The sequence below is a fragment of the Furipterus horrens genome, unplaced genomic scaffold, assembly GCF_987537825.1.
Source record: "Furipterus horrens unplaced genomic scaffold, mFurHor1.1.pri manual_scaffold_10, whole genome shotgun sequence".
In the NCBI taxonomy this organism is placed as follows: domain Eukaryota; kingdom Metazoa; phylum Chordata; class Mammalia; order Chiroptera; family Furipteridae; genus Furipterus; species Furipterus horrens.
Window position 1 is genome coordinate 5,434,683 of NW_028327180.1, and position 14,417 is coordinate 5,449,099.

At 38.5% G+C, this 14,417-nt stretch overlaps 1 protein-coding gene across 1 annotated transcript in view; it reads left to right on the top strand.

Annotated features, from left to right (window-relative positions):
• The window catches only part of HSPA4L (heat shock protein family A (Hsp70) member 4 like), a 43,955-nt gene extending 39,871 nt beyond the window's left edge, over positions 1-4,084 (top strand). The window contains exons 18-19 of the mRNA XM_090288160.1: positions 484-645; positions 3,403-4,084. Coding sequence (XP_090144286.1) covers positions 484-645; positions 3,403-3,591 — 351 coding nt within the window. The 3' untranslated portion in view covers positions 3,592-4,084. The remainder of the gene's footprint in view (positions 1-483; positions 646-3,402) is intronic.
• The last annotated feature ends 10,333 nt before the right edge of the window (positions 4,085-14,417 follow it).

The window sequence follows — 14,417 nt, forward strand, 5'->3', positions numbered from 1 at the left end:
ACGTTGCATTTCCTTTTTTGTTTTCTCCTGATTCTGTGGTTAAAAATCCAAACCATGATTTCTTAGGTTGTCTTCTCTGTGTGGCAGCTGCATTTCTCTTTCTCAGATAATCTGTGATGCAATCCCTCTTATCAGCAATTTACTGTATTATTTTCTTATGTATATTCAGAATTTTCTGTTTGGCTCCTCATGCCTGCCTTCCATCTCCAACAAATTCAGTTCCTAAGCTTCTTTCTTGGCTATTACCTTGCCTTGAACACTCTTTTCCAAGTCCAAATCCTTCAGAAAGCCTTTTCTTTTAAGAACCCGCACTGATTTTTTCCTTTGTCCCAGTCTCTCCAGTTCTGTTAATTGGCATGTGGCTTCTTCACGTGGGTATGTGCAAGGTATACATTCAATAAGACTCTGTGTCTTTTAAGTAAAAATTATTAATATAACTTATAGAAAATCTGTTCCATTAAGTAAAGGTTTCTTTTTTAATAGGATGAGAGATACGATCATTTAGATCCTGCTGAAATGGAAAAAGTTGAAAAATATATCAGTGAAGCAATGAGCTGGCTGAACAGTAAAATGAACGCACAGAATAAACTAAGTCTTACTCAAGATCCTGTGGTGAAAGTTTCAGAAATAGTTGCAAAGTCAAAGGTAAAAAACTGTACAATTCTCTCTTTAAGGGGTTCAAGCATGAAAATTATTTAATGGGAGACATGATTTTTGATTTTGGAAAAAAGATACTAGGTGGGATATCTTTTTCTTTATTTCATTAGTCACATACACAAGGGCCTTTTTGGTTTTTGTTTTTAAATCTTAAGTGTAATACAGAATTAAATAAAATAGCTATTTTTGACTGTCAAATATGTCAGACTTTTCTGGATTGGGTAAGACTTCTAAGTCTTCATTGTAAAACCTGGCAGTATAGGCCTAGGTCTGTCTTTGACACAATTCAGAGTTTGTTTAACCCTTTGAGTGCCATGCATAATTTGAAATTTGGATCAACATGAGAAAAAATTATGTCAATATATAACCTGAGGTACAAAAAAGGAGAACAAAACATAAAATACGAATTACTCCATTGTTATTTACATTTATAGCCATCAGGAATAGAGTCGCCAGGGGCAACGCTGGCACTTTTGGGAAAACTTGTCAGTGTCACTCACAGCGACGTTGGCACTCAAAGGGTTACTTCTGTGGTAAAATCTTATTTCTGATAGTTTCCAGTCTAAAGATATTGCTAATGAAAATGTCAGAGTTTATCATGGAAAACATAAAAAGTGGGGGGACGAACATTTTACTAAAGATCAGCATCAAAGTAGGAGTATGAATAAAGAATTTGGATAAGCAGTTGACAAAAGAAGAAATACTTGTTTGAAAAACACAGAAAATACAAAAAGTATTATTCATTTTTATCACTAAATCTACAAAATGCAATCTGTTTTCACCCATCTGATTTGTGTGTTTACATTTATGGTCTTTGCCATAGTTGCCAAGTCTGTGAGGAAATGGACGCTCTCCTTGACCAACTTGATTAAATTTGCTACAGCTTTTCTGGGACATTGTCTCAGAATACATAAAGAAATTTAAAATGAGTAGGCCCTTTAACCCAGAAATCACATTTCTAGGAATTCACCCTAAATTGATTGTTGCACAGGTATGTGCAGATTCAATACCTTTGTTCATAATAGCAAAAAACTGGAAAACACCTAAAATACCTAGCAAGCAACTTAATAAATTGAAATATCCATGGAACACATCATTGTCATTAAATATTTTAGATATAGAAATATATCTATTTTGACATAATGATGTATACAACATGCTCAGTAAAAAATGAAAAGATAACAGAACCTAAAATTATCTCACTGTATAAATTAGTGTGTTCATAGATTTATATATTTTATATATCTGTATGCTTGGATATAACATCTAGAAGGATTTTCACAAAAATGTTAATATCTGTAGGATATGGAATTTCAAGTGATTTTTTAAATCTAGTTCAGTATGTTTTTAGGTATCTGATTTTTTAAAAACAGAAACAAGTATTTTTAAAAATCAAATAGAGCACTAAAAGTAATTTCCTCTTGAGAAAGTTTTGCAAAGAAGCTTTAATAATTTATTCCTAATCAAATCAAGTGCAAAGTGTGATGAGAGCAGTTTGCCATTAAAACATTCCTTCAGGATGTCGCTCCCTGTCTGCGGGTCCCTATCCCAATCTGTGACACGGGTCTTGAGAAGATTTTAATGGTCTTTTTTTCTATGTAACAAAATAAAGCAACGATACAGGAATACGTTGTATTTCTTCTAAGTGTTATTAAGTTACATTTACTTCCATGGCTTATTCTCTCCTTCAACAGGAGAGAATTTTCGGCTATTTTCAAAAAGTAAAGTTAGTATGTTTTCATGTAAATGTTGAGAAATACCACTTTATGAAATAGGTGTTATTTGACATAATTCTCATAACAGCATTAGGCATAATTTAAAGGAATGAATTAAAAATTATTTCCAACAGTAATTTTAAAAGATAAATCCATCTCTGTGTTCAAAACAGCATTTTCACAGTAGGTAAGCAAGGGAAGCAACCTAAGTGTCTGTTGATAGATGAAAGGGTAATGAAGATCTGTGGTTTACATACACAGTGGAATATTACTCAGCCATAAAAAAGAATGAAAGATTGCCGTTTGCAACAACATGGATGGACCCTAGGTGGTTTTACGCTAAGTGAAGTAAGCCAGACAGGAAAAGACAAATGCCATATGATTTCACTTACGTGTGGAAACTAAAAAAAAAAACAAGACAAAATAAAAACAGACTCATAGTTACAGAAAACACAACTGGTGGTTGCCGGGTGTGGGGAGGGGAGCTGGGTGTAAGAAGTGAAGAAAGGGAGTACGTGGTGCAAACTTCCCTTACAAAGAAAAGAAGTTACGGAGATGAATGTACAGCGTGGGGGACTAGTCAGTGATAACACAGTGTGTGGCGCCAGACAGTTCACAGACCTCCTGTGGCGATCACATCAGGCGTGTAAGTGTTGGATCAATCTTGTACACCTGATACTAACACCATATTGTACATCAACTATAATAAAAGGTAAAAATTAAAAACATTTTTTAAATAAGTAAAAATTATTCCTGCTGACGTGAACTGTATTTTAAGTGACGAGGAGTAATTTTTAGGAAGATTAGCTACAGAAAGCATTTTAAAGATTGACTCGCTTCCTTGGCACCGCTGACACGCGCGGGCCCAGAAGGCGAGCCCCTCGTTGGGGCGCTTGAAGAAACAGCCGGCTGTGTCATAGGGCTCACGGTAATGCAGGCGTGTGGGTGCTGAATCGCATGGGAGTTTAGAAGCTAATAGAGAATTTAGCAGTAATACTTTTACTGTAATCAGTGTTCTCCATTTCTTCAGGAACTGGATAATTTTTGTAACCCCACCATTTACAAATCCAAACCAAAAGCAGAGGCCGCAGAAGACAGCACGAAGGCTAGGAGCGAACACAATGGACAGACGGATGGGCAGAGCGGGGCTGAAACGAGACCGGACGCCACGAAAGACAGCTCGCAGCACACCAGGTCTGCGCAGATGGAGGTGGACTAGGTCTTCGTTCCACCGGCACGTCGTTGGCACAGTGCGGGCAACCCGGGGTCCCCTCTTCTCTCCCCTCTGGTGCACACAACAGATGTTACGTTGTTCTTAACCGCTTTTGGTCCTTTGTTTTTCGGAGTAGTTTTGAAAAGTGTTTTATATTGAGTACATCTGTTCATTTCTGTTGCTGCTTATGTGAAGCTTTAGCTGAATATAGATTTACAAATCAGTTTAAGCTTTCCTAATATATTTTATATCACGTGCAGGATTGATATGTAGTTGGCAACGATCTACCTTATTTAAAGCTTCTACTCGGTAAACTTTAGCTCCTTATTCAGGAAAGGATACTGTATTGCACTATTGTTGCAGAACTATAGATATAACTGATCATTATTTTGAAAAACAAAAATTTAAATTGATGTGGTATAAAGTCACTTGAGGCACTGACCTTTTTCTAGTGATTGTATTGTTCTAACTTAAATATTAAAACAAATACGACAAATTAGTCCATCTCATTGGTGTGCCATGAGAGTCCAACGCTTTGCTGTTGTCACACAAATGAACAAGTCACACGTTGAAAGGGAAAACACACAGTTTTGTGCTAAGGTGATGCCAGCATTTTCCCTTTTCTAATGGGGACTGATGTTTTCTTCGAGTAATCCAGTGTCATTTTTTCACTTGAAACTTTTGATCTAGTTTTTCAGGAGGCCTGCTATGTAATGTAGCCTAAAGGAAAGACAGCCTTTTTGATGAAAAATGCTAAGTGGGAGGCGCTGTTGACCTACTCAGATGTACACATATCTGTGACACCGATAGCCTGGTTTCGGTTCTAGTAGTTGTTTTAGTTTTATTGGTTGATTCTGTTCTTATCTTAACACAGGGTAGGGGGAATGGCACAACATATTTTACGTTTATCACTGAAATACTCAATGTTAAGGTACAGATAAACACTATTAAATAAGTGGTAATACTTGAAAAGCGCTTACACCCCGAGTCTTAGGAAATAATGCTTGTAATAAACTTCATGTTACATACCAACAGGCAAAGTGTAGAATGTTACATAGTGTAATATGATATGGTGTGATTCCATTATAGTTCCTGCTGTTAAGTACCTGTTCGACCTTGGCTCCAGTTCTGGTGCATCTTACACAAACTCTATGGGACAAGGGACTGAAACTGAGGTACCTTAAGGACTGAATCTGTGTTTCATCAGCACACTGGTTCACATTGTTTAGTTCTGTCCACAGGCCTGAAACTCGCTGGGAGCAGAAGGAAAGGGCTGTTAAACCTGGGAGGAAAAGAAGCATAGACACGCATGGGCTCTTGTGGCTACGGCCAGCCAACGAATTGACCTCGTTCTGAAATTGTGAAAGGCTCACTTTCTCCCAAAGCTAAGTCTTTATGTTAACCCTTTGAGTTAAGAACAAAGGGTTAAGGATAATATTGACTTTGCTTAAGTAGTAAAAATTGAGAGTTTGATATCTTTAGGGATAGTCATTATTTCTCACAACTAGTTCTCTAAGAGAGATTTCATTTCTACAGTGTAGTCTGCACTGAAAGGGGAGTGTGGAGGGGGATTGCATTTTCCAGGGATGTTTTTCATCCTTTTTGAGGGGGATGTCTCTTTTTTGCATTGAAAAAAATCATATATCTCCAATATATTTGTAATGTCTTAGAGCCTTTAAACAGTCCTTGTTTTAGTATTCTTAAGATGAAGTACTCATAATTATCTCCATTAGTAATAAGTGATTAAGTTCGTTATGTTAAAAAAGCATGTATCAGTTCTATTTTTCATCTGTATGTTGAATATATAAGTTCATTTCAGGAAGAAGAAACGTATTAAAGGGAATTCATAACAGTACAAGTAAGGAGTTTATAGCTTTTCTTGAGTTGACAAAAAGACCTCTCCACTTTCTTAAGAGTTATATTATACCTCAGCACTTCTTGGGAATAGATGTGGAGACAACCCTTTTCTTCATCTGAATTGTCTAGCATATCCTGCCATTTTCCATTCCTTCTATTAAATCAGTTTATGTAGTTCTGTGTTTCAGTCAGATATATAACATTTCAATCTTTACAGTTATAGAACACTTAATAAGTTAAATATTTCCAAAGATAATATGTATAGTTTTTACCTATTTATTCAACTTAAATGATATTTTGAAAAGCTCTTTAACCTTATAAGGTAGTTATTTATGACTACATGATAACTATTCTCCTTGCTGTAGTTTTGAGTAGGCAGTATGGTTTAATATAATTTTAATGACTGAAAAATATTAAAGATTTTATTTGCAAAATAAAAAAAACACTATTGCCCTGCCTGGTTGGGTGGCTTAGTTGGTGGGAGCTTGATCCTGTATACCAGAAGGTTCTGAGTTTGATCCCTGGTCAGTGCACATATCTCACTCAGTTGCAGGTTCAATCCCCAGTCAGTGTGTGGGGGAGGCAACCAACCAGTGTTTCACAGAGATGTCTCTCCCTCTCTCTCTCTCTCTCTCTCTCTCTCTCTCTCTCTCTCTCTCCCTCTCCCCCTCCCTCCCTCTCTCTCTCTCTCTCTCTCTCTCTCTCTCTCTTCTCTCTGTCTCTTCTCTCTCTCTCTCTCTCTCTCTCTCTCTCTCTTTCTCTCTCTCTCTCTCTCTCTCTCCCTCCCTCCCTCCCTCTCTCTCTCTCTTCTCTCTGTCTCTTCTCTCCCTCTCTCTCTCCCCCCCCCCCTTTTCCCCCTCCCTCCCCCTTCTCTTTCTCTCAAATCTATAAACCATATCCTCAGGTGAGGATTAAAAAAAATAAAGCCACTACTTTAGAAGTTATTTTAAAAGATACACAGCAAAATAGACTGTATTCCTATAGTAACCAAATAAGAACTATGCACCAATATCTGGAATGATTGATAAATATTAGTACACTTTGACTCTATGGAAAAGTACAAATTATTTGGTTTGAAAAACCAATTCCTGATAGCTCGTTATACTGTAATTATAAAAACAAAAACTGCTAAAAATATAATATGTAACAGATTTTAACTCCTTAGCAGTATACAGGACTCTTTAAGTTTTAAAACAAGTGGAAATAGCGCACCAGAGAGTGAGGCTATTGGAATAATAGGTCATCTCAGTTTTAAAAGGGTAATTAGACTTTTATGAAGAAGAAATAAAGATTTCTTAGACTTTTTTGGGGGGGTCAGTTTTTAGAATGTTCATGATTTCCTTGATACAAATATTTAAAGTGAATTTGGGGACTCAGTGATCAATGTAATAAAATGGTAGTGTTAAAGCATTTTATCCAAACTGGCACATTTTTAACTATTATGAAAAGTTATTCATCTTAAAGGCAACAGACATTTGAATATAGTAATCAAATTAGCTGATTTCAGTTTGACCAGAAATAGATCTAACCATCCCTCCATCTTCATAAATTTGAGTTGTAATAATAAGCCTACAAACATTCCCATTAAGATTTTGTTTAATTTTGTTTTCCACATTAATTTTTTTTCAATTTATTTGTTGTATGTGCCCTGACCAAGGATTGAACACGCAACCCTGGCATATTGGGATGATGCTGTAACCAACTGAGCTACTCAGCCAGGGCAGTGCTAATTTTTACTTGGAAGTAGTAAGAGGCTGAAATGGTTTACTTTTTAATAGTTGGTAATCCACAACAGTTAAAGCCTTAGCATTAATTGTACGTATCAGATTCATGAGTGATTCTTAAATGACCAGAAAACTAGAACTTTATCTTTCTCATCTTTTAGAATTTTATAACAAAAAACTTCAGTTCTATAGTAAATGTTATTTTGTGGTTAAACTTTGGAAGTTTTGAGTTTTAAGTAGAATTTGGTTTTGTGGTATTTGATCAGAGGTCTAATTGTATTGCTCTATCAATATTTAAAATCTGGTAAACTTAATTAAATAGCCCTACTGATGACTTTTCAAATGACATAGGTAGGAATGCTTATAAAGGTGGATTCTAATATTTTATTATCCTCTTAACATGTTTCTAACTCTCAGTGATTTAGCAAACTAAATCTCCTTAAAGCAGTCATTCAATTTCAGAAGATACCTATTTTTTTATGAAAAAAAAACCTGTTTTAAAATTAACATTTTGGTTTTTGTCAAGGTCTAATTTGAAGTATCAATTTAAAATAATTTCCAGGAAGCGCATAATTTTTTTCTTTTGACAAAAAGGTAACAAAAATTTAATGTAGATCAAAGACCAAGACTTTTACTCAAAATGAACAAAAAAAGAAACTTGAGCTATTTTACTTTCACATCTATAATTTACACTAAAATTAATATTCTTCCATGTACTCATATGCTGCCCAAGTACAGAGCTTTGGGTTTACAATAAGACCAGATAGCAACGTTTTTTCCCCTAATAAATTCAAGGGTAATTTTTTCATACAATAAATGGGCAGCGGGGATTTTTAGAATAACAAACTGTGTAGAAGAAAAGAAAATCTCCATCTGCAGCAGTGGTCAGTATCAGTAGGTGGGGTGGCTCTCGTACCTTTCAGGTCGCTAAGGATGCCTCCAGCGGTGTTAGAGTCAATACTAAAGGGGGAAAAGCGTGTGAGTTAAAGTACATTGTTAAATGACTTGGAGCTTCCAAGTGAAAGAGAAAATAATAATTGAATTGTGAACATTTTATTCAGTCTGTTCAATAGGTCAACATCCATAACAACAACAGAATTAATAGTCTGGTCTTTGCTCTGGAAACTAATTTACTGTCATGTTCTAAGTCACAGGAGATAATGTTAGGGAAATGGACTGATACCTGAAAATGACCCATCCAATAAAGAAATGAGTGAAATTTAACATGTTTTAGGTAGTTTAATTGCATTATAGTGGGTAAACTATAAATGAAGATGGTCTTTAGGCTTCTGTGTCTTGTTTTATTTATCCTCTCATCCATCTCTAGATTCTTAAATGATCATTACATTTTTCTCAAGTCTATTTTGCTTTTATATTTTAGATTATTCTTTAGATCTTTTATGGATTTTTAAAATTTCAATCATTTTTATTTTTCAATTATGATTAACATACAATATTATATGAGTTTCTGGTACATACCCTAGTGATTAGGCATTGAATAATGTGGTCATTCTGATAAATCCAGCGTGCACCTGGCACCATGCGTAGGCATTAGAACATTAGTGACTGTGTTCCCTGTGCTGTGCTTTACATCCCCATGACTGTCCTGTAACCAGTTTGTGCTGCTTAATCCCGTCACCTTCTTCACCATCCCCCCAACTCCGCTCCCATCTGGCAACTTCAAAATGTTCTCTATCTATGAGTCTCCTTCTGTTTCCCGTGTTCATCTTTTGTTAGATTCATTTGTTGATAGATACGTATTTATTGCTATTTTAGTGTTCACGTTTTTGATACGTTTTTCTTCTACTTAAAGAAGGCCCTTTAACATTTTATGTAATACTAGTTTGGTGACAGTAAACTCCTTTAGCTTTTCCTTGTCTGGGAAGTTCTTTACATGTCCTTTGATTCTGAATGATAGCTTTGCTGCGTAATCTTGGTTATAGGTCCTTGCTTTTCATCACTTTGAATATTTCTTGCCAGGCCTCTCTGTCCTGCAAAGTTGCTATTGAGAAATCACCTGACAGTCTTATGGGAGCTTTCTTGTAGGTAACTAACTCTCTTTTGCTGCTTTTGAGATTTTCTTTGTCTAACCTTTTACATCTTAATTATGATGTATTTTGCAGTGGGCCTCTTTGGGTTCCTCCTGTTTGGGACTCTCTGTGCTTCCTGGACTTGTATGTCCTTTTCCTTCACGAAGTTAGGGAAGTTTTCCGTCATTTTTTCAAATAAATTTCCAGTTTCTTGCTCTCTCTTGCTTCTGTGATGGCACACCCATGATAGAAATGTTGGTATGCCTCACATTGTCCTAGAGCTTCTTACACTGTCTTCATTTTAGGGGTATTCTTCTCTCTTTTTGCTTTTCTAATTGGGTATATTTTGCTTCCTTGTATTCCAAATGGCTGATCTGATTCTTGGGTTCATCTTCTCTACTGTTGATTCCCTGTAAGTTATTCCTCATTTCAGTTAGTGCATCCGTCATTTCTGACTGGTTCTTTTTTATGGGTTTCACGTCTTTTTTTATGGTTTCCATGTCATTTTTATGCTATTGAAGGTCTCTCTAAATTCAACTACTCTTCCCCTAAGATCATTGAACACCTTATAACCAGTGTTTTGAACTCTGCTTGTAGATTGCTTGTCTCTATTTTGTTTAGTTACTTTTCTGGAGCCTTTTTCTTTTCTTTCATTTGGGACATGTTTGTCTCCTCATTTTGACAGCCTCCCTGTGTTTGTTTCTATGCCTTACATGGAGCTTCTGTGTCTCCCTGGCTTGGTAGAGTGACCTAATATAATATAGTAAGTGTCCTGCAGGGTACAGTGGCACAGCCTGCCGAGTCATCCAGGCTGGGCACTTCCCCCAACCTCCTGTGGGTTGTGTACACCCTCCTGTTGTATTGGATGCTTGATTGATTCTGGCACCTCAATGGGAGGGATTTACCACCAGGCCAATTGGCTGCAAGGACTGGCTTCGACCGCCGACCACTATGGAGGATCCACTGTGCAGGGGCCCTCCCCACAGAGCAAGACTTAACTTCAGTGGGGCTCTGCTGGACACTGAGTCTACCCCTTGAGTGTGTCGCTGTGGAGCGGGTTGGGTGGTGCTTTGAAGTGGCCTGAAGCTGTCCACTGGGTGTGCTGACTCTGGCCTCTCAGGAGGTACCGGCCAAGCTCAGCGGCTGCTGCCTGTGTTCGGCCCAGGGCCACCCCCCCCCCCCCCCCGGCTTGGGCTACAAAGTAATCTGCAGCTGGCTGCTCCTAGTGCCGGGCCTGGGACCACGTAGAGGTAGGGGGCACACTGAGGCCAGATCCTGCTTGTTTGAGAGATTTTAGGAAAGTCTGAAGCATGAGCCACAGCAGCCATTTGTATGGACAAGCCACTGGAAACAGCTTTGGTGGGCCCACAAGTTTGGTAGGGTATCGTTTCAGGGACTCAGTGTTAACCGGGTTGATGGAGACTCAGATATGGTGCCCCAACTGCTGTCTCTGTCGGGGGGGAGGGCTCATCAAAGGAAGAATGGCCTCCACCAGAACCTGTGTCTGGGAGAAAGCTGCCACCGTGCCTGACACCAGACATTCAGTTCGCCCCTTAATGACAACCCTGGAAGTGAGTGAGAGGGAGCATGTGTGCAGGCCCTTTAAAAGGCACTGCCTGGGACTCCAGAAGCTCTGCGTCTCCCTCATCCATAGTCTCCACTGGTTCTTACAGCCAGAGGCTACGGGGGCTTCTCTTCCCAGCACTGGAACCCTGGGCTGCGGGGTCTGGTTTGGGGCTGGGACCCCGCACTCTTCGGGGAGTGTCTCGGTAGCTGAGCTTTCCCTCCCAAATTTTACCCACATGTGGGTGAGGGACCAGCCTGGTCTGCATCCCCACCGTTCCTCCCAGCCTCGGTGTGGCTGCTCTTTCAAATCCCTCGTTGTCGGACTTAGTTCAGCTAGATTTCAGGCGGGTTCTAAATGTTGGGGTTCTGTAGTTGTAATTCTGATACAGTCGTGGGGGAGTGCAAGTGCCATCTTCACCTCTGTTGCCATCTTGACCATTCGTCCCTACTGCATGGATTTTAAAAGTAGTTTCACTACCTTACCACTTGGATAGCTAATTTGGTATTACCTTTGTCTCCTTTTTTAGTACCAAATCTTACTGGTAAGAATTTTTTATCTTAAATTCATACCTGAAAAGCCATGTTATAAATTTCCACATATAGTATCTTTAAATTTTAATGGTGGCTTCGCCTAGCAGATGTTTCACATCTGACCTTAGAACACTTTTAAGCTGTTCTGGACCAAAAGAGGCCAATTTTGTGAGTATTAAGCAATGACTGTCCCTCGTTTTTAATCCAAATACCAATGTAACAAAATAAGGGTCAAAAATCCAAAACGTTTGGTAAAGATCAGACACCATCAATTCTCTGCTACTTTCTGATTACATACATGTGTTGTGCATCTTGGTTGTCTCAGAATTTTCTAAATTTTTGCTTCCAAAGACTTGAATTAAAATAAAAGATAGAGAAATCATATGGACCCACCCAGAATTCAGATGTTAAAAATGTATTTAGAGGTAGAAATACAGGTAATGGGAGCTTTAAAGTGTTGCGCTTTTTCCCAAAATCAGCTTTTATCGCTTAGTCTTGAAAGGAAACTCACATTAAAAGAGGTTACCTTTTATATTTGGTAGGATGAAGCCATTGTTATTCAATACCACAGTTTATAGGAGCAATATTTAATGAAGTTGCTAAATTGTTTAGTACTAACAATATGGCACCCAAGTTATTTTTCCTTTTCTCCAACCATTATTAAAATAATTTATGTACATAGTGACTTTGACTCTAGCCATTAGTGTAAAATAACTTCAGGTAGTTTAATTGCTACTAGCTTAAAATAATTTTTAAAAAACAATTACATTTCTCAGTTTCCTGATTTGTTTTCAATACAAAGTGACCAATGCAATGCAGAAAATCATATTCAAGTGTGCTGTGTCTAAAAATGGTTAACTGAGTTTTGCATGTAAAAGACCCTAGCTTTAATGAGCAGACATGAGACTGGTTTGTGATGTTACATTGGTAACATCCTAGGAATATGTATTTGACACACAATTTTGGTTCACAAACATATCCACAAAAATGCTTTCAAATGGCAGTTTCAACGTATATGAAACATTTTCTATGTATGGAAATTGGCATCTTCATAGTAGTGAGCAAACTAATGGCAATTGATAATAAATGCAATTCATTTTGGATGGTAGTTCACATTGTCAAGAAGCTATGTAATTACAATAAATATATATTGACTTCTTCCTTTAACCACGAGTTTTGCACATCTGAGGTTTAATTTTTACATACTAAATTTCATTGACTTGATGGTTTGTGGACAGGTCATCAGAGTAATCTACAGAAATCTGCTTGGCAATGATGGTTTTTTGAGCAAATTCTTCAAACCCTCAGATGTTATTCTTAAAACTCAACACAGGAATTAGGGGCACCAACCTGCTGGCAGATCTGAAAACCCACATATAGCTTTTGACTCTCCCCAAACTTAACCACAGTTATCCCTCAGTATCCATGGGGGATTGCTTCCAGGACCCCTGCACATACCAAAATCCATGGATGCTGAAGTCCCTTATATAAAATGGCATAGAACAATGTGTACAGCTGGCTCTCTGCATCTGAAGATTCCGAACCGTAGGTGGATAATACTGTTTTCAATACCCAGTTGGTTGAATCTATAAGGATGCAAAACCCAAGGACAGAAGGCCTACTATATATTTACTGAAAATTCGTGTTTTTCAAGGGTCAACTGTAGTAGTTAGCTAATTTGGGAAGTGTTAACCAGAGAACATCTTAGCTTTATATTGATGAAATCATTAGCCACTGTCAGTTGATTCAACCTCTATCCGTTCTCCCCTCCCAGGAGCTCTGGGGGTAGGACTAAAAGTTCCAACCCCCTAATCACGGGGTTAGTTCTGGCAATCAAACCCCATCCTTAGGTAGGATCCAAAAGTCACCTTCAAAACAGATACCTTTAAACTCCTGTCACCGAGAAAAGTCCAAGGGTTTTTGGCAAGCTATGAGCCAGAAACTGTGGACAAAGACCAAATATATATGAGAAATTTGAATATATTTTGTCATCTGAATGACCTAATATATATTTCTTATACATCACATGTCCTGGTCACAGATCCCTTACAGCAAAACAGTCACCTAAGTCAAAAGAACTGGCATATTAGTAGAATCTTAATTCCCTCTTTAATAACTATCCAGTCCATCTTATGGAAATGTGTCCCAGGGTGATGCACTCAGGTTTGAAGGTTTCCATTTGACCTTGTCGGGTTCCAAAAGCAGGAGCGATTTCAGCAATATATGGCTTTTCCTCTTCGGGCATCCGGTAAAACTGAACTAAGAGACAATATCACCTCTTGCTCTGAGCCTCTTTTGAGGTGTTAATACTGGGATTCCCCCATTATACAGCCCATTTACTCATTCCGTGACCGCCCACCTACTATTCCCCTCCTCTCCAAACTTTCACCTTTGGAAGGGACGCAATACTTACTAATCTAGCAAGTTCTCCCCCTCAGTCCATTCCGCTTCGCAGAGGGTAAGGCTACATAGATGCAGAGCTGGTGGGCTGTAGAGCCATCTGCACAGCTGATGTCAATGGAATAAAAGATAATTACCCCCCCAAAAAACCCACAGTGACAAGGAATTGAAGTATTTCTGAAAAGTCAATAGCACAAGCAAGTCTGATCGGAAGACGACCTTGGAACGCACTGCTCAAGCATTATGATAACATACAACCGTTAAAGAATGTCAGAAATGAAAGGGGGAAGTTGACCCTGAACAGAGCTTTTGTTTGTAAGTGGACAACGTTTAGAAAGGTCTAAGCTTGTGTTGCAGTTCTCCGTCGGGTGCACGTCCTGAGCATCGCGCTTCCCTCCCGGGCACCAAGTGCAGCCGCGCACCGTCGCCCGGGTCTCTTCCCATCAACGCCGATCGTCACACGCGTGACAGCTCAAAGCGTTACACAAATACATTGTGCCCAGGAGGAATTTACCAGCGTACAGGACAGCGCACGTTCATCACCGTTATGAAAACTTGGGGTAACACAGAGGTGCAAAGGGCGTTTAAGCCACGTAGTGTTCCCCCGTTAAGTGCTGTCCTGTCAAGTTTAAACATTTACAAGTTTTAAATCGTTTGAAACCCCTTACAAGATCGCAACTTTCCAGACCCTCGCGTGAGTCACGGGTGGCAACGTGTCCCCCGT